Here is an 18,939-nt window from a genome sequence, read left to right as displayed (position 1 = left end):
TAAGGGAAATAGAATAAGAAAAAACAGAACATTAAGCCATTTCACTAATAACATGGTATCATTTTTAAAAAAATAAATTCGGTTAAATATTGCAAATAATGAAGTACACAGAATTCTTTAAAAACACAATACCATAAGAATATAGATAGTCTCTTTATTGCAAATAAAAGGTGCAAATCGCAACATAAATTGATAGGAAAGAAAGTTACAGGTTCAGATTAAGAGATCAGCATATGCCCCAGACATTTTATCCCTTAATATTACCATAAGACATTTTGATAAGAATATGTCTTACCTCTGGGGGTCATTCCAAAATTTTAGTCACGCCACGTCATGGGTAGGAGAGAAGACATGAGGGAAGAGAAGGGAAAGGAGAAGAACCGAGGAGATTATTGATAAGAAAATCAGTTGAAATTAGATTATTAGTAAGATAATTGATTGATAAGTGTGATATAGCATACTAAATTAGTTATTTATAAGGAATTGTGAAAATATAAGGTATACATCAGTGCTAATTTTGTATGGAATTAAAGTTCCATAATTATTATTATTAACGACAATTGTCCAACTCTAAACCCACTTTAAAACGTTTAATATAGTTTTGCAATACTTGCAAGACTTGAAAAAAAACTATAGGCTTCGGCGCTAACGGTACCAGGAACGACTCGTTGCGGTTGCCCGTCTCAAACTAAACCATAATTAGTTAAAACAGGACTATAATATAGGTCGTCATCATAATATACCCGTAAGTAGATTTTTCGAACGGAATTTTCCAGTAATGCGTTAAGGTAATGGGATTTTCGTATGCTATATAACACTCCGGGCAGGACAAAAGATAAAACATGGCATTTGGCTTCATTATCTATAGGTATATAGAAGTTACATTAAGGTCATTCACTGTTCAACGTTCGTTTTGCGTATGGTCAAAATGACACATTTATAACGAGTATAACAACCCCGAGTACAGAGCTGGGCCTAACCGACACGGAAAAGACAATAAATCATCAGACACCCGTCCACTGGAGAGCGCTTCCGCTGTCGGATGAGGTTGGTTGTTGTTTAAGTCACGAGGGCGGGGGGATTTTGCATCCAGGACAAACTGGATGGGGGTGAGGGAAGAAGAGAGAAATGTACGTACAAAACTCTAGAAGAAAGTTGACAAGAATAAAAATATACGCCGCCGTTAGAATGTAAGCATCATGCGGACAAGAGATACGGGCAAAAAAATATTGACATGATCAGCACGATGCCGGAGTATGACATTTTCGATTATTATTTAGCCAAACCGAACGAGACAGTCGTTCGGTCATCATTCGACACTGAGAGAGATAAAAAATTACTTTCAACGTGTCTAACAACGTGGGCAGGAAGACGGGTGACGTTATCTGGACGTGACTTATGTTTGAACGGATTTTCGGGCCACAATACGATATAGGAGTTTTAAATTTTCTGTCCCAAAGTAGAATAGGGGTGAAGGAATGCGACTCACCTGCCGCCCTGGCCTCCTTGCACGCCTGGTACATGTCGCCTTTTATCTCCGGGTTGTCGTCGGCAATGGTCTCGCCGACGGTCACGAACCGCTCGATGGCCAAGTTGACTCCCTGCCCGACCCTGGCAATAGCCCTGGCAGTGCGCTCCGTGCAAAACGGCCTCTCTCGGTGCGCTACCAAAGTCGATATCTGAAAGGAAACAAAACAAATACATTAATATCGTGAAGTCATCGCCACACGTGCGGAATCTTAAACACAAAGAGCTGCCGAACCAGCTCAAAATAGCATTTTCGTTAAGAGAAAGTCAGCCACACGAGTGAAGTGATAATATCCCATAGTTTTTTCGTGCTTCGTAATAGCTAACAACGTCCTATCAGCTCTCACTCTTCTTTCGAACAAGTTTAAAATAATGCGTATTCGTATAAAAAATAGGTACGGTTTTAACCAATAGACTACCCATCATGACTGTATTTAAAAAAAACACTCCCATTAAGAGCCTCGTGAAGTCAAGATGTTCCGAACATGAGCTGCCCTTATTTAACGGGATTTTTTCCCAAAAATCCATGCTTGTAAGTTTATATATTTTTACTATAGACTTTGCAAACTTGACCCGTAAAAAAACGTAGCGACAACTATAAATTAATGCATCAGCTAATGTAAAACTGAATGGTAACATAAGTTAGATAAAGGACATTTTTTAGTATGACTCTAGCCGTAGAGAATTATCTGCCTCTATAACATTGAAATATCCGAGTTAGGACCACATCTAATATAACAAGTAATTAACAAAAAGATTATTGTTGTACTCTTTTTGCATTTAGCTTTTCGGCAACAGCTATTTTTATTGCTTGTTACATTAATCGGTTTCCAAACTATCTGGCCTAATTTTTTAACCGTCTTCTTTATTAAAAATGTTTGGGAATTTTCAACGATATTGGGAAACTTAGCCCTCCGCCCTACCCTACCGGAAATCACGGACGACATAACCAGCGGTCATTACAAACAATTGAATAATATTTAAATTTACAACTGCGGAAACTTGACACGACCTGGGAATCACATAACATGCGATATTGTATAATTAAATAAAGTTGTAAATTCTATAAGGGTTGTGACTTGGTAGATATGTGCGTGTGTACATAGGTTCATTCTACATTTAACTAGAGCGAAGGACAATTTTTTATTTTACTTCTAAACAGCTATCACACGCATTTGCTAATAGACAGAAGACATAATTTATATAGCGACTCGCATAAATTTCAGTCTAATAATTATTGCCAAAAGAAATCATTTCACCTCATCGCACACTTCTGTCGACATAATAACAGTCGATCGCGTGTTCGCTACTTTGAACACGGAAACATAGTAAGGTGTAATAATGTAAATACCATTTCCTTAAAAAAAATAAAAACAATTCATAATATATCATTAACCACTGACAGGTAAATATTTGAACTTTAAAGTATATTATAGCGATACGCTTTATCGGCCATCATAAAATAAATACTTGAACGGTTGGATTTTCTTAGGAATTAAAAACCGATTAATTATAACAATTAATCCAACAGGGTAATCTCGTGCTATTTTTTACTTTTTAGTTGATTAAACAGAGAATTATTATTATTATTAAAACGTTACTAGTGTAATTATAACTAAAATTCTATGTTACAAACGTCAACACTAAAATTTATCTATGTTGAAATCGTGTCACCAAGTTCCGACTTCTAAACGTTCCACAAAACATAATAATAATAAACAAACGTAACAAAACGTTGTACGGTTTGCGTTATTTTTAAGGCGTGATTAAATGTATAAATAAGTTTAATGCATAGCATTGATACTTATATTTGTATTAAAGTTTTGTAAATTACCATAAAGTAAAATAATACATTCCTTGATAACTATTTAAATTTATTTGATTCTACAATGAATGAGATTATACATTCATACTAATTATTGTTACTACGCATAACCAAAAATATTATACAATATATTACAGCTCTAAATATGTTGAACAACACTTAGTTTCAATGCGATGACGATTCACGTCTTTAATGCAAATATATGTAATAAAAATAAATGGTTTTCTAATCGTGTTACTTTCTTGTTTTTTATTATTTATCGACAATGTGGTTTGACTAATGTAGTTTTCATAATTACAATCAGTACATAATTGATACACAAGTAGTTATTCATTTATTTATTTTACAACGCTCCAGAGTTGCTCAACGAATTATTACGAGTGCAGCGAATCCAAAAAAGTCACTTGAGAGTAAAAATGTCTATAATTTCTGTAGGAAAAATTAGTAATGGATAGTGACTAAAAATTGGATTTTTATTCAAGGTAATTAGTATATTTATGTAAGTAAATGTTCATTATTTTCATCCACAATACTGCCTAAAAATTTGGAACCAATATATAATATGCAACGATTAGTAAATTTTAGAGATACATATTCATATACTTAGATGTTAATGAGTCAGTTATTGTCATTGTTGTTCTTAATTCGGTTTTACATTGTTTGTAAGCGTTAAAACTTTTTAACAGGTACGACAACCTAATAATCGGTGTATATAAGTATATTAAATTTGTAGTATTAAATAGGAGGTAAAATATTTACAGTCGAAGAACAACTTTGAAAATGTCCACTAAGATTTCTAGACGTATTTATTGGTGCACTGTTTGTCTGCGACTGTTTTTATTATAATATACTAAACCGAATGCTCAGACGGACATTATATAGTTACATGCACTTATATGCTATTATTATTATTATTGCACATAGACATACTCGTATTATTTATCATAACAATTTAGAAGAGCAGAACAGACAATAAACGTTTATTATTATTATTATTTCTATCCTACAACACCTATTAAGCCGAGATAAATTTGTGTTGTAATATCGATTTTCTTCGTTCCTTTCACAAAAGAATAACTATTACCATTGAGCATACATTGTATAATATATACTCAATGCTATTACTTATATTAAAACGCACTGGAACCTTTTTTTTTTTTTTTCACAAAAGTGTTTGCATACTTATAGTGTACATATATAAATATTTTTTTATAGTCACCCTTTTACAACTGAGAATATAAGCCGCTGCTGTGCGCGACGACGAGGACCGAATTACCGGCGATTTATCAGCACAGGATAAATGTTGAATACACAACTGGCATAGCATTATGACAGTGGTGGCGGTTGTTACCGAATTATCTCTACATGGTATTTTTTTTTATTTACCATAAAAACAAAATAAAATATAGTTACCATGTTTTTTTTTTTCGTTTTGCTATCCCTTAAGCTGCCAGGCTACTATTGTCGCAACGGGATTGTATAATGTATATTACACCGTCTCGTCTACGAGCACGATCGTTTCTAGTATTAAGACGATCCGCCGAATAACCAAAACCTTCGACGTCTTAATGGATCCAATGTCTAATGGACTTACCGCACTCGAGAAACGGATAGAAGCGGGCATGGAATTCGAAATTAGGGCGTCTGACCTGCGGGACCCGTAAAGGTTACTGCCTGTCTCCAGTATATACCTTTAGCTAAAACCTCCGTCATGTGCTTTGCCAATACGATCCGTGGGATGGGCAGGGGGGGGGGGGTAAGTAGACAGAGTGAAGCCTAATCTAGTCGTCAGCGCGTGAATAGCTGTTTTAGTACAGTCGGCAAAGTTAATTATTGTACAGTAAAAATGCTGCTCTAATCGATATAATCTTCTGGTTTTTATTTGCTACAAAAGTATATTATTATAGACACGGACGTACAACAATATCATGTGCCTATTGTTAGTTTCAAATAATTATAGGGTTCAGATTACCGTTTTTATTAGTGCAACATATTTTTGATAGTTCATAATATATTTTATACTACATAGTACCTACGCGTTAAACCTTCAAAATCCGGAATAGAATAAAAACGCATGTATAAAAAAGGATTTAATAATTGAATTGTAAATTTCGAAAAGGGCCCATCTCGAGTTTTGATCAAAATTGATTTTTCCGCGTTTTTTTCATTTACACATATAGATCGATATTTTATGAGCGAAAAGGGCCCAAATCTGTTTTCTATTGTGATGAAAAAAACATCCTATTTAAAAAAATTAAAAAGAAAATCAGGTTTTGAGTTTCCTGAAAAATTTTAATTTTCCGATATGAGCCCTTTTCGAATTTCCCATTTCAATTAATATTACATTTCTGAGAAGGATTTTTCAAAAACACGGAGTCTTCGATAACCAGTTTTAAATAAATCGTTTTTGGAAAACAAACTTCAGATTATAATGTGAATAAATCTTACAACATATTTCGACGCAAATTTTTGTAGAATAATCCCCAAGACGGTACAAGTAGGTGTCGTTGTATCGTTTTACCACACAAACAAATTGGGTTTTTGCAAGAATAACAATAAGACGACGGGAAAGCTGCTGCAATGCGGAAAAAATTGGTTTCCCAATAACGTGGTTTCGCCCACATCTATAATTTAAAAATCCTATTATATTCAGAGAAACGGTAGTCTGATAATCTAGATGGGTGATTTTTTTGACAGAGGATCTATTTATTTATTTATGATATTATACGAATGCGGTTAGGTTTTTCAGCTCGCCACAAGGGAATTGCAATAAGTATTACATAAAACATTTTTTTATTAACTCGAAAAATAACGTACAAAATGTATACCGAAAAATACTAGATTTTAAGAATACGTCATATTTTTGTAATCTAAGCAAAATTTTGTATTTTTCCGATTTACCGAAACCACTAAGATGGTGGTCTCATTATTTTTTCACGGCTGTTGTCAAACACAACATTTTTAAAAGACATATTAATATATAAATATATATCGGCCACCTATTGCTGTACTTTATAATTTATAAATATGCCAAAACCGAAATGTACTAGTGAAAGGGGCGTGTCAACCAAAACTCCTGTTTCATATTGTGTGCCGCTGTCACAGTTGTACTTAGTATGTCAAGTGAACACCATTCACAGTCGTCACAGTCTTTTTGTGGCTTAAAGAGTAGCGTGTTGCGACCACTCGATAGAGTGGAAGTTTTATTTATTATTTTAGTTTTATGTCCGAAAAACACGCCCATTCGGGCAGGTATCATTTATATTGACAACACAAAAGCTGCAGACATCACGCAATGCATTCGTACATAACACATTTCAACGGGATTAAATGCGACGTTGTTTTGATATCGTTTAAGTGTCGCCCGTTTGACTCGCGTGTAACAAAACCGACAAGATAGGCCATGATTTTTTAACTGTGCGAAAAAAAATGTCAGCCACAATATTATTAGGTATGTTTACAAAAAAAAAAAGAAAAAGTCAAACAAATTAAAAAAAAAAAATGTACTCAAGTAGACGAGTACTACTGTGTATAAAAAATAAGCAAAATGTGCAATTCAAAAATCAAATGGTTTTTCGATGATTGGTGTGGAACACTCTGATATAGTATAATCTATCTTCGTTATAATTTTCAGCTCGGTGTAAAAATTATGTTTGTTAAATAAAAGACTAAAAATCTAACATCCCATTGTTAAGTCAATGTTCAATGTTCTTAGCTTCACGTTTTGATGAATTCGTATACAATTACTATGGTAACATGTTGAGACAAAACATATGAGCAGGGAAATTTAAAGAAAACCAAAGAAAGTGCAAGAAATTCTGGTGTCAATTTCATTTCATTTCGACATTTCTCCGGAAGAAAACAATGAGCAGAAAATCATATCGTTGAATAATCCGCCCGAAGCGGAGTTCCGTTGAGTCTGGAGTTATACTAATCCAATCAAGATTTATACTTTTATATGCTTTTGAGTATATTTTTTTTGCCCTTTAGTACATCCAAAAAATTTTCACACAAACGGGACCTTTGAAGATCCAGCCAAAGAATAACATAAAAAAAACCACAAAAAAAAAATTGTATTTCCTTGATTGAAATAATGGACCGATACAATAACCACATCTAATTTACAGTTTAGAATATTTTATAATGTAAAAAGCCCACGTAGACCGGAAAAATAATGAAAAATATGTCCTAGAATATGGTCAAGCGTTGCTTTGAATTTGCGGCAAAAACAAGCAATATTAATGCATATTGTTAGTTAATAAATAAAACTCACTGGACGCTGCGTTTGTATTTGGGCATTTTATTTTGGTTATTGGCAACTTTTTGTGATACATTTTTTTTTTTAATAACAGTTATTTACATTATTTAACACCATCTCGACGTTTAACAACACTAGAAGAAGGTCGAGAACCTGTTTTGTTTGAAGACCAAGAGATAATTGTTTGGCGCACAACACAATGTCGTGGATAGATTTGAGCCATAGGCCGTGGCATATATGTGTAATAATAGAATACACACGTTTATATTTATTTGTTAGAAATCATGGAGCACTTTTTCAAAAGTCAAATTTCAACAAAACGCTCTGGAAACTTTGACCTGGAGATTAGCGATAAGTGCGGATTCCGAAGAACCTATCCCGCCGATCTGACTGGCTGTATAAACACCGCACGCGAGATAAAAATAACAGAAAATACAATATATTTCGGTCTCGGTAAAAGCACAAATATTTATACTGAACGACTGTTCGTATAGATACATAATTTAAACTGCCGTTATTTACCTACTTATTCGTGCAGGCGTTGTTGTTCTATAGATTCGGTCGAGTGTTTTATATGAGCAGGGATTCCCCCCACCCAACCCATTGAAACCCGCAGGGTTTTTAACCACACGTTTTAATTTTGACATTACTTGCATGTAATAGATCTTTAACGTATTATCTAAAAGTATGTGTAGGGAAAAAAAAATCAGTAAAACCCAATTGTCCATTAAACCTCATTAAAACACGACCGGTCTGGTTTTTTTAACCCTATGGGTATATGGGTCACCTCGGCAAATTATCGCAATTGCGCGTTTTTTTATATAGATTATATCGGATCTTCAACAATAACCGCGTTATCAGGGGCGTGCTGGTGTAAAAATTGACCATCGCCACGTGCAAAGCTCATCGATCAGAATCGGGTTCGACCCCCGCAATATAACCACTGCGTTGTCTCAATACACACACGCACATATTGTGGATTCATTATGATAATTACACGGATATCATAAAAAATAAATACATGTACAAAGGCCTTGATTTAAAAAAAAAATACTAAAATAGAAGCTCCGGGACAATGAGAACTAAACCCCGTGGGGTCAAGGCGATTTTAAAAATATTTTCATAAAAATCCCTATGTATATTATACGTTTTCTTGCGAATCTTTCTTCATTTAATTGCAAACTCGTCATCGATTACTCGAATTTTAGGAATTCCAACAATTGAAAAGTAATCATTATGTGGATAATTTTCAGATGTATCTATGTCTTGTCAGTTTTTCGCTGACTCGTTGCAAAGTTCATCTTCAGAGCGATAATCGCTCTGTTTAGACTGTGACTATCGCCAGTTAATAAAAATTAGTAAAATGTACAGTAAGTTTGTTCCGTAACAAATGCTGATCATATGTTGCATATAGTTCCTTCCTCAAATGTCCGTTTTCAGACAGAATTCAACTAGTTTAATATTTAGTTTTATCTTTACAGTGAAGGTGACACAAACAAAACGAATCTATTGTAATAGTATAAGCAACCAGCACACAGTATAAATCAACAAAGCATAATTCCAGTACAGGATTTACCAGTTAGTACATTATTTCCATAAAAATGCATTGTTCTTATACCATTTGTTTCCCTAAGGTCAGTCTCTGAAGTTTTATTGCTGAGCATCTTTTTTCTTTTTTTTCTAAATCTTTTTAAAATTTATGAGAACATAGTTTTATTCTATTTTGAACGCGTTTCGATGTCAAGTATGAAATAATAATTCATAGTAAATAGTAATTAACTATATACATACGTATATAATATTATAGTGATATAATTTTTCAAAAACCATACATAATTCATGTATTTTTTTTCTATAAACAAATTCTATATAACAGAAATCGTATAATATAACTCGGATAACAAACTAAAAATCCAGATAATTCCAACATTAGAAGATCTACAATAAAATCAACGTATTTTGGTTTAAGTTCAAACCCATCAGTTTATTCGACTTAACTGTTTACCCTATTGGACATTGTATTTGAACGACAAATTCAATAAAACACAAAACATTGTTTAATCACGAACCGTGATGCATTTAACCGTGTATTATAAAAAGTCGTGGAATTTGTATGAATTGAAAAATAATTTGTTTTGAGCAGAATCGCTCATTTGCCCGGTTTTTACCCTGTCCCTGTCTTTGTTCCCGGCGCGATTGATTTATTCGTGAACTCCGCAACAGTTATTTCGGATATAAACCTAAAACCGTACTCAGGCATAAGTAATAAGTACTTAGTTCATATCGTACGGTGCGTGCGCGTTGCACACATATAGCTGATATGTGTCATGTACAAATTGGCTCGATAGAGCTCACACACCTGCGGTAATTTTTTTTTTCTTTTTTGGAAGCTTCGCACTCTTACTTTACACGCGGTAAGTGTATAGTACGCTTAATGGGGTGCACATATTGTGTACGCCTCTTTTTTTTTTTTTTATCTCCGTTCGTTCGGTATACTTTTTTTCTCTCACAAAGACGACAAAAAAACTCGACCCCGTTTCCGAGGCAACCTCTACAGTTTGATTTCAGTTTGGGTATATCGGCCGATCGGCGAAAAAGGTACCAACCGTCGTCCGTCTACATAATATTTTTTCCCCCTATTTACCCTCCAAGAAATTTTTCTCGATGGTCTAGCACTAGTAGTATGTACATAATAATACTTACATCTCCGTCTGTTTGGTCCGGAAATAATACGGAATGAAGTTTACGACCTTTACCCGAAAAGGCCTCGCGTACGCCCCCGTACGTAAACCACCAATTGGGTTTTAGTTGTTGGTTTTTTCTGTACCAAATTTTTTTTATATTTTATTATAGTACAACCGTACCGATAAAAAATAATAACAACCTTACCCACGCAAAACAGTATCACTAAAAACGTGTACTTTATTGATGGTTAGTGTTATAAATTATGTATAAAAAGAAGCCTTTGCCGCCACTACCGCCATTTCCAAACCAATAAAACACACTCCCCCCGGCATCGTTTTGCGCCAGTTCGGTGCGGTTTTCGGTTGACGAATATAATATTTTCGACCGATTTGAAATATTATTTTATTTTTGATGATAATATGTAAGGTCAAAAGTTTAAAAGCAAAAAAAACAACAATTACCGCCAGACAGTATAATAATATACCTAATGTACTATGTATTCTCGAATGCCGCGTTGAAATGTCAATTAGCGGACCAAGGATGGTTTTTTTTATGGCACACCCACGCTGCTTCTGACAAGTTTATACTCTCATTTGCACCAAAGTACACACAGCCGACAAACAGTGGCGTCTTTCGGACAGAGCTGAATGAGGGCAATTCGTACGTTTCCCATTCCAAGTCCAGCTTTCAAAAGGTCAAAGGCGATGTGAAAAAACACACTTATAATGTGTCTATTAACAATGATAAACTTGGACACAGCGTATAAAAGCAGTGGGTGTCTTTGTAATTATTGTATAGTTGATATACATTTTAATATGTATTGATAGCTCGTGAAACGGAAACGACGAACGGATAGAAAATATATTAGTGCAAAACAATGTTTGTGTTTTCTTTAACCGTGAAACATATTATTTTCTTGGTGTATAACATGGTGTGTACACCGTGTCTGAGGCACCTACTGGAGTTATACATTGGGCAAATCAATAACATTTTTGCGCTCATTTATTTTATAACAGAAACAAAACTGAACTTATACAACACTGTAAATTATGACTATTATTGTAGATCCTCCCCTTTCGTTTTCGCGAGACAATGAATATGATGGTTATCATATTAGTTCGGTTTATCCTTTCCAATTACAACACCGTAGGCCCTTGTTACCTGTAGGACATCCCGTACGATGCGCGGCCAATGTACACGGTTTCCGGACTCGAGTAAAATCGTTAAGAGCGCGCAAGAGGCGACGGGCCAGGCGCACGGCGCGTTACACCGGGCCGAGCAGGTAAAGGTTCGGGCTGTGAATCTCCTAGAAACGAGTTCCGTCTTACAACATGACCTACACACAAATATATATATAAATATATATATGCCCAACTTATAACACAACATAAACGACATTATGTGATTTGATTTTCGGACGGCAAGTTGCGTCGACAGATGTACTCTGCGGTAAAGGAAAACTCCAAAAAAGTCAATCGGCCGACCCCCCCGCCCCACAAGTGATAAAAAAAACTTTAAAAACAAGATTGATGTGTGTGTTAATGTATGCGCTGTGAGTGTGTGTGCGTTATATGGGATATAGATTGACCGACGAAGGTCATGACCGTTTTTCCTCCCATATGCAAACCCCGCCAACGATTAATCAATATATATATATATATATATGCATATACACACAGGTACTCGGTGACGGTAAAAAACTAGATGGCCGGTTTCATTTGAACATATTTTGCAGAGAAAAAATAACAGAGCTTTTTAAAAATTTACACACTACATCACAGCTGAAAAAAATGTTCAGTCGAACGAACAACCGGATATATACGGTTAGGTTAGAAGTTATAAAACTTTACTCGACACACAAAACAGGATATGGGTAAAAGTGCAAAAAGTCAAATTTTTAGTTTAAAATTATGGTCGGAATTTGTATTTTCTTGTTCAACGGTGCAAATCTAAGCTTCAGCGTAATTAGCCTATCGAGAAAATATTCAAGTGTATCTACTGTTTACTTTTCACCCATTTCAAGTAAAAAAGTCCAAAGTATGTATTATTAATTTGAATGAACTGGTATTAAGTATTCGAATTGTAATATACATACTAATTAAAATATTTTTTTTATTATTAAATATTATCAACGAGTTAATTATTGATAGTAATTTATAGCAGACAATTTACAAGGCTTAATAAATAACACTGTATAACAAAATTTGAACTTTTTTGGATCAAGAATTAAAATTACATTTTATGGGTTTTTTTTTCTCTAGCAAGTCAAATTGTTTTTAATTTGCGTCTCAACGTTATAAGCAAGTTGCAAACTAAAAATCGAAAATTTTCTTTTTTTTCTTTTGTAACAAAGAAACCTACAAATTATCTAATATTATTCCTAGACTAGTTCTAAATTTTATAAAGAAGGTAAAATAAAAAGCTATACTTGGAACAAAATATTAATATTAAACCAATATTCAAACGCATAGAACACCCTTAAAATACCAACAAATTGTATTTTTTTTTACAAAAAATAAATAACTAAAGGTGCTAAAGAAATACTGCGGTAGATTGGGTTTTAAAAATAAATGTATGGCTATTGTTCTTAAATCTGTTTGTATAGTGTAATTTATTTATTTTGTTCGTTTATGTTTCATTTGAAATTTAAATACAAAATTAAAAGTCTAAAAAAGGTTTTGAAGCTACTACTCAAGTAGGAACAAAGCAAACAATTGTTTGGCGAACAAATATTATTCTTTTATAACCGACTTCAAGGTATTATTTTTAATTTATATTATTTTTACAACGAGTAAACGCTATTTTAGTGATATTTAAGACCTCAATGCCTGAAAAAATTACGCCTACTTAAGATGGTCCAAATTCAATTCTGTAAAACGATTCAAATTCATTGACTACATAGCTAGGTTATATAGGAAACTAGTTTTCATTTAAAAAACGCAATTTCTTGTAATTAAATTAATTTAATTTAAAAACATTTTTAATATTACAAAACAATTTTATTACAAAAAAAAAAGGAAAAAATAAAAAATCCGTTTCCTACATAACTTAGCACAGTAGCCAAAGAACTGTATATCTTTAAAGATTTGAAATTGGCCCCTCCTAGGTGTAGCCGAAATGTTGTCAGGCTTTTTGGTCTAAAACGTCAAAATAATAGACCGCCTTCAATCCCCTTAACCGCATTGTCTGAACACTTGTGTGAATATTATAAAGAGACAAAAAAAACAGTTTTTTTCATACATATAGTTGACATACATACATTTTTTTACATATAGTCGATAAATACACAATCACATTCAGATTGAACAATGGCGTGTCCAAACAAAATGTACTTAATGTTTGTTTACCGAAGAAAAAACATACCTAGCCTTAGAAATTATGACAGCTCAGTTCGATACATTTTTTTAAGCGTCTTAATTTTTTTTTTTTATTAACAAAATGTCTTACAACCTTTTTATAAGTCCGTTCACACGCTGAATAGAAAAGTCTAACTTTTCGTGGAATGCTAATATTATGGTTCATATTATAAAATGAATATTATTATTTTACTATAATTATACTTAGAGAGAAACATAATTTAATAATATTTAAATTTTTAGCTTCCAAACAGAAATAAAAGCGTACAATAATAACAATGGACAAAATATTAAGTTTGTTTTTACAAAGTACTTTTTTAATGACTATTTGTTGTTAATATTATTATTAATGAAAAAATTTTCATTTTTGTATACTTTCAAGCACATCACAGAACTAGTTCAAAAACGATTTCAATATAATAACATTCAAGAAAAAACTATACACAATTTTGTTTGTATTTTTTAAGACAAGCTTGACTATTTTTTTATTTAACTGATAAATTATAAGTACATTGCACAAATTTCTAAAAATTATTCGGTTAAGTTATAAAATTTCGAACTTTTTTAATGTAATATCTACTAAACTGCAATCTTTTTTCCCTTGTTAAATAAAATATACCATTAATATAATATATGCTTGGATTTTTTAACACAGTTAAATCTACTAATGATACAAGTGAGGTTAAATTTGACTTCTAATTTGAGACAAAACTAATTTGTTGCTTATGTTTAAAAGTTAATTTAAAATTCAGGAATTCGGACCACAGCAAAAAAATGATATCATAATTTAAAAAAATGTCTGTATGTATTACATCACATTGACATTTATAAATAAATTTTCTTACTAAAAATAGTATGAAATACAAATACAGTAATGATTCCAAATGTCTTACCCTTTTAGTCATGATACACAACAACTCTCTTGAACAAAACTTTTCAAGCCATACTCGGACAACTCATTAAAAGTATTGCATGACCGAAGATTCCGTATCATGTTTTGAAACTGGGCCAAATTGGAATTTAGAAACAACTATGTAAAGCAATTAGGAACCCCATAGGCCCAACATTTGTTTTGGAAAGACCATACAAAATTTGGATAACATGTCACAATATATAGTTTGTAATAATTAATTTGTTAATGAGTTATTCAAAAATATACAGAAGAAATACAGTAACAAACGTAATGTTTATGACACAAGTGACAAAAATACATACAAATGAGTATACTTGATTCTCATAAACTTTATTCCTCTTATATTTTAAAATTATTGATATATTTTCTGGTTTATTTCTTATTAAAAGAAAACATGAATGTTCCTAAAAATTGAAACAGAATATCACAATAATTGTCCTGAAAGTCTCCAAAATGAGTGTAGGCGCTTTTGACCCCCCGAGAGAAATCTGCGAAAAGTAAAATCACTGTACAGTATAGTATATTATGCAATATTATAAATTTGTGTTTTCAATTTGATTTGTTTTTAGTTTTCTTCGATTTCGAAACGTGAACGTAGAATACATTTCTACCCGCTCTTCCTCTTTTTATGTTTATGAATACATTTAAGTATTTAATCGTGGCAATTGATTGTTAAAATCTATTTTGAATTAAAAAAAACTCATTTTCATGTCACTATTAATGTTTACAATGTAAATTATCAAATTCTTAAAAGAAGTTCTAATTTTTGTGCCGTATGGGTTAGGTTAATTTTATAAAGAGAATAAGTCGTAATTAAAAAACGTTACATATCTAGTGTGAAAGGAAAACGTTGCAGTTTTCAAAGGGGATAACCTATATTTTTGGGGAATTTGGGAGTTACCATTTTTGGGATTTCTATAGGTAGGTATTTTTGATTAAAACCCTGATTACAAGTAGCAATACAATAAGTTTTTTACACCAAGCTTTTCAGCCCCCCCCCTCCCCCCAAAAAAAACCATGGGCAGAGATATTTTTTAATCGTTCAAAACCGGAAGTCAAACGATAAATATTATACTGACACAATGTGGATTTTTCGATAATCTTCATAGATCTATGCCGTGAAATTCGAGTCCAGGGCTTAGGGGGGCCCTGGATGAGGGGGGGGGGCCCTGGCCTGGACAATGTATCGACGCGCGACCCTCCGGGGGCTAACGGTTTTGCACCGCGTGTGTGCTTACCTGCTGTCTGCCGCAGTGGTCGCCGAGCAGAGCCATTTCCGGTGGTGGTCTACGGGATTTAATTAAACGATTTTGTGTATAATATTTTGTTCGAGCACACGCACCGACGACGACGGCAACCGGCCGACAAGAGCAACCGAAACGTTAACGAAAAAGCGGATGGTTAAAAAACAAAACAAAAAAAAAGTACTCGAATGTTATTGGTATCGAATGAAAATCTCGGACCGCGTGCTACTCATTCATCTGTTTCGAGGGCTATAAAAAAATTATCGAAAAAACTACTGAACGTTGTTTATGTATACAAAAAAAAAAAATGAAATATACATATATTTTTTTAAATACAATTATATTTAATATTACGCTTGTATTGGTATGTGTTTGTTTTTATTTATTTTTTTAATACTTAATTTATTACAATATATATTTATATATAAATTAACTAGCGAATCGGCGGGGACGGCGGGCAGCGACGACAGCGTCGGCGGCGGCGACGGCGACGGCGTCCGGCTGCGATCTGCTGGCTGCTACTTCTCCGGCCGATGGTGATGACGGTGGCGGTGCTGCTGCTGGCCCGGCGCTAGCGTGTGTGTCAGTGCAAACGCGCGCAATGGTCGCCGGCCCTGCCGCCACGGTCGCGGCCGTCGTCTGAGCTCGCCTAGCCGCCAATCAATAAAACGGTCGCGCGGATCGCCGCCACTGTTACTACAACACCGGTGACGGCATGTCTTTTTCGCCATGACGCGCTCTTAACCTCAAATCAGTGGCGGTTTTTTTTTCTAATTGTAAACACCTATTTAAAAAATATTATTTTACCGTCCGGTCGCTATATCGCCGCCGCGCCACGGACAACGCCGCCGATCCATCGCTCGGCAATGCAGCGGACGGCGGAAATAAACCGATACCGACAGATACCGTAAAAGTGTAAAATTAACACACGGCGGTTTTCCTTTCGTTTCTTTTATACCGTAAAAACCGCCGGCCGAGGCCGTTTTGGTGGCGCGAATTGGGTCACGCTTGCGTCTATTTTGGTCGACCGGGGGTCCCCGACGGGCGAAAAACAAATCCGTTGCTCGTCGACAACATCAACAAGAATACCGTGTATTATAATACACTGGACCCTTCCGTGTGTTATTTTGTTATCGTTACCTGTCTGACCAGCGGCAAGAGCGTGTGCTCGATGCTCTTGATTTTGATGTCTACGTCGTCGGCGACGGATCCGCATCGTTGGTGTTCGGCTGTCGGTGTGCTGGACGGCGTCGCGGCCGGCGATTTGGCCATTTGGCATATTTCTGAACGTGGTGCGAGGCGGCCGCCGGCGGTGTAATACGCGCGCGCGAGCGTGTACTGACTACTGCCCGACTGTGCGGTTCTGTTGCTCGACCGGCGGCCGGCGGCGCGTGTACTCACCGCCGTCGCATACAGGGCGCGCGGCCAGCGTAACTGGGCCCGCCAGACGCCAGCGAGGGATCGCACCCTGACCACGTGGTATATATGCGGTGGCGGCGGTTCGGCTGCGCCATCTGCCGCAGTGGCACGTCGTCCTATATAATAATAATAATAACAATAACAACATAAAAAGTTTCAAGTAATTAAGACCGCAGCAAACGCAATCCACGCAGACCTTCCGGAATATTATTAGTCTAAAAAAAACTTTTAAAATTTTGTCCGGGGCGTCACCAGTTTGACCTTAAGAAACGGTCAACGATTTGAGTGCAGCAAAAATAGAAATCTGCCTAGTTAAATATATTATAATATATGTTTCTATAAATACGAATGTATTCTTTTAGTCCAACAAATACAAAAAAATGTCCTCTGAATATGTCAAGCGAGTCCATCAACAGCCATGAATAATATCACTTTGAACGGTCAATCGTTTGAATCTGAGTATCATCGAACTGATGTTAAATGAAATCGATATTATTTTGAATCAATAAACTTGGAACCAATAGTTCTGGAATCCGTTTTATTTGGAAACGATAAATCTTGACTCGATAACTCGGAATCGATTTTTTTTTTTTTTTGAAACTTTATCTTTTGGCCGACTCTATTATGTGTTATGACTTTAAATAAAGCTCTAAACCAAAAATTTCCATTTGTTTGTCCCGAATATTTACAACCGGAGGGGAACCTTTGATTATATTATAGAGCAACTGGAAAATTGTACTCCGGTAACCGGTTACAGTCTAAACAACCGACTCATTTGTCAAATGAGTCGAAGAGAAATAAGGAGCACAATACGTGCCGTCGGATACCGCTTAAAAAAAAGAAAAAAGAATTGAAACTCAGAGGTGAGTCGAGAAGATAATCATGATGTAAATTTAATCTAATAGTCTAAATAAATATGTAAACGGCGCTCCAAAAATATTTACAAATTACTTTTACAAGAACTAAATTATATAATTAATGGCTGTAACTTCATTGCTGTAAATCATGCTACAGATCTAGCAGTTTTTCTATCTGGTGATTGATCCTTTACGGAACACATCACATATATTTGTAAAAAAGCTTCACGTACATAAGGATTTTTAACGAATTTCAAAATATTGCATGCTTAAAAACTTTATATATTGCACTATTGTATGGTCTTCATATGTGGCTTGTGATATTAATAAGATTGAATCTTTACAACATCGATTTTTAACTTAATTATTCTACAAGATTATTATTTCATTACTAAGTTATTTTTACTATTCACCACTTTAATCATAATTTATATTTACAAACCTATTCTGTATGTTATATACAATTTTCTGTACTGTACCTAACCTCCTAACTTAACCTTATGATAAATAAATAACCTAACCAAAAGTTTGAAACCATAAATTAAATTTTTTTATTACCGGTGAAGTAGAGTTTGTCGATTGTTATACAACAAAACAAATAAGCAATGTAAATAAATTATAATTTGTATTCAATGTTAATTTTTAAGCATTTATATTGCGTATTTGAAATGCCTGCTTAGTGTGTACTATTTCCCGATTCACAAAAAATTATAAATGGCCATACCAGCGCTGATGAAACAATTATTCGCTACTGACATACACATATCGGTTTACCCGTATGATAGACTCATGTCATTTAATGTTACATTTGACTAGTGTACCTATATATACATATATAGTAGATACATTTTAGAC

The 18,939-nt window shown here is 34.3% G+C and overlaps 1 protein-coding gene across 5 annotated transcripts in view; it reads right to left on the bottom strand.

Annotated features, from left to right (window-relative positions):
- Positions 1-17,146, bottom strand: part of LOC126840271 (alpha-catulin) — a 35,841-nt gene extending 18,695 nt beyond the window's left edge. For 4 of the 5 annotated variants that reach the window (XR_007686058.1, XR_007686059.1, XR_007686057.1 and 1 more), the window contains exons 1-2: positions 16,949-17,146; positions 1,490-1,679 (exon numbers count right to left, since the gene is read on the bottom strand). Coding sequence is in view for 2 of the 5 variants with exons in the window: in XM_050575907.1 (XP_050431864.1) it covers positions 1,490-1,679; positions 16,949-17,080 (322 nt within the window). In the remaining 3 variants the exon portion in view is untranslated. Of the gene's footprint in view, positions 1-1,489; positions 1,680-15,802; positions 16,221-16,948 lie in introns of those variants that run through there. The other variant, XM_050575908.1, reaches the window with a different exon arrangement.
- Positions 17,147-18,939: the final 1,793 nt, after the last annotated feature.

The sequence above is a fragment of the Adelges cooleyi genome, unplaced genomic scaffold (genome assembly GCF_023614345.1).
Source record: "Adelges cooleyi isolate 19-005CV unplaced genomic scaffold, UGA_ACOO_1.1 ACOO_flye_CR_arks_rails_tigmint_CR_PRNA_376, whole genome shotgun sequence".
Classification (NCBI taxonomy): domain Eukaryota; kingdom Metazoa; phylum Arthropoda; class Insecta; order Hemiptera; family Adelgidae; genus Adelges; species Adelges cooleyi.
Note: the sequence above shows the minus strand (reverse complement) of the source record. Positions and strands in the feature narration are given on the sequence as shown.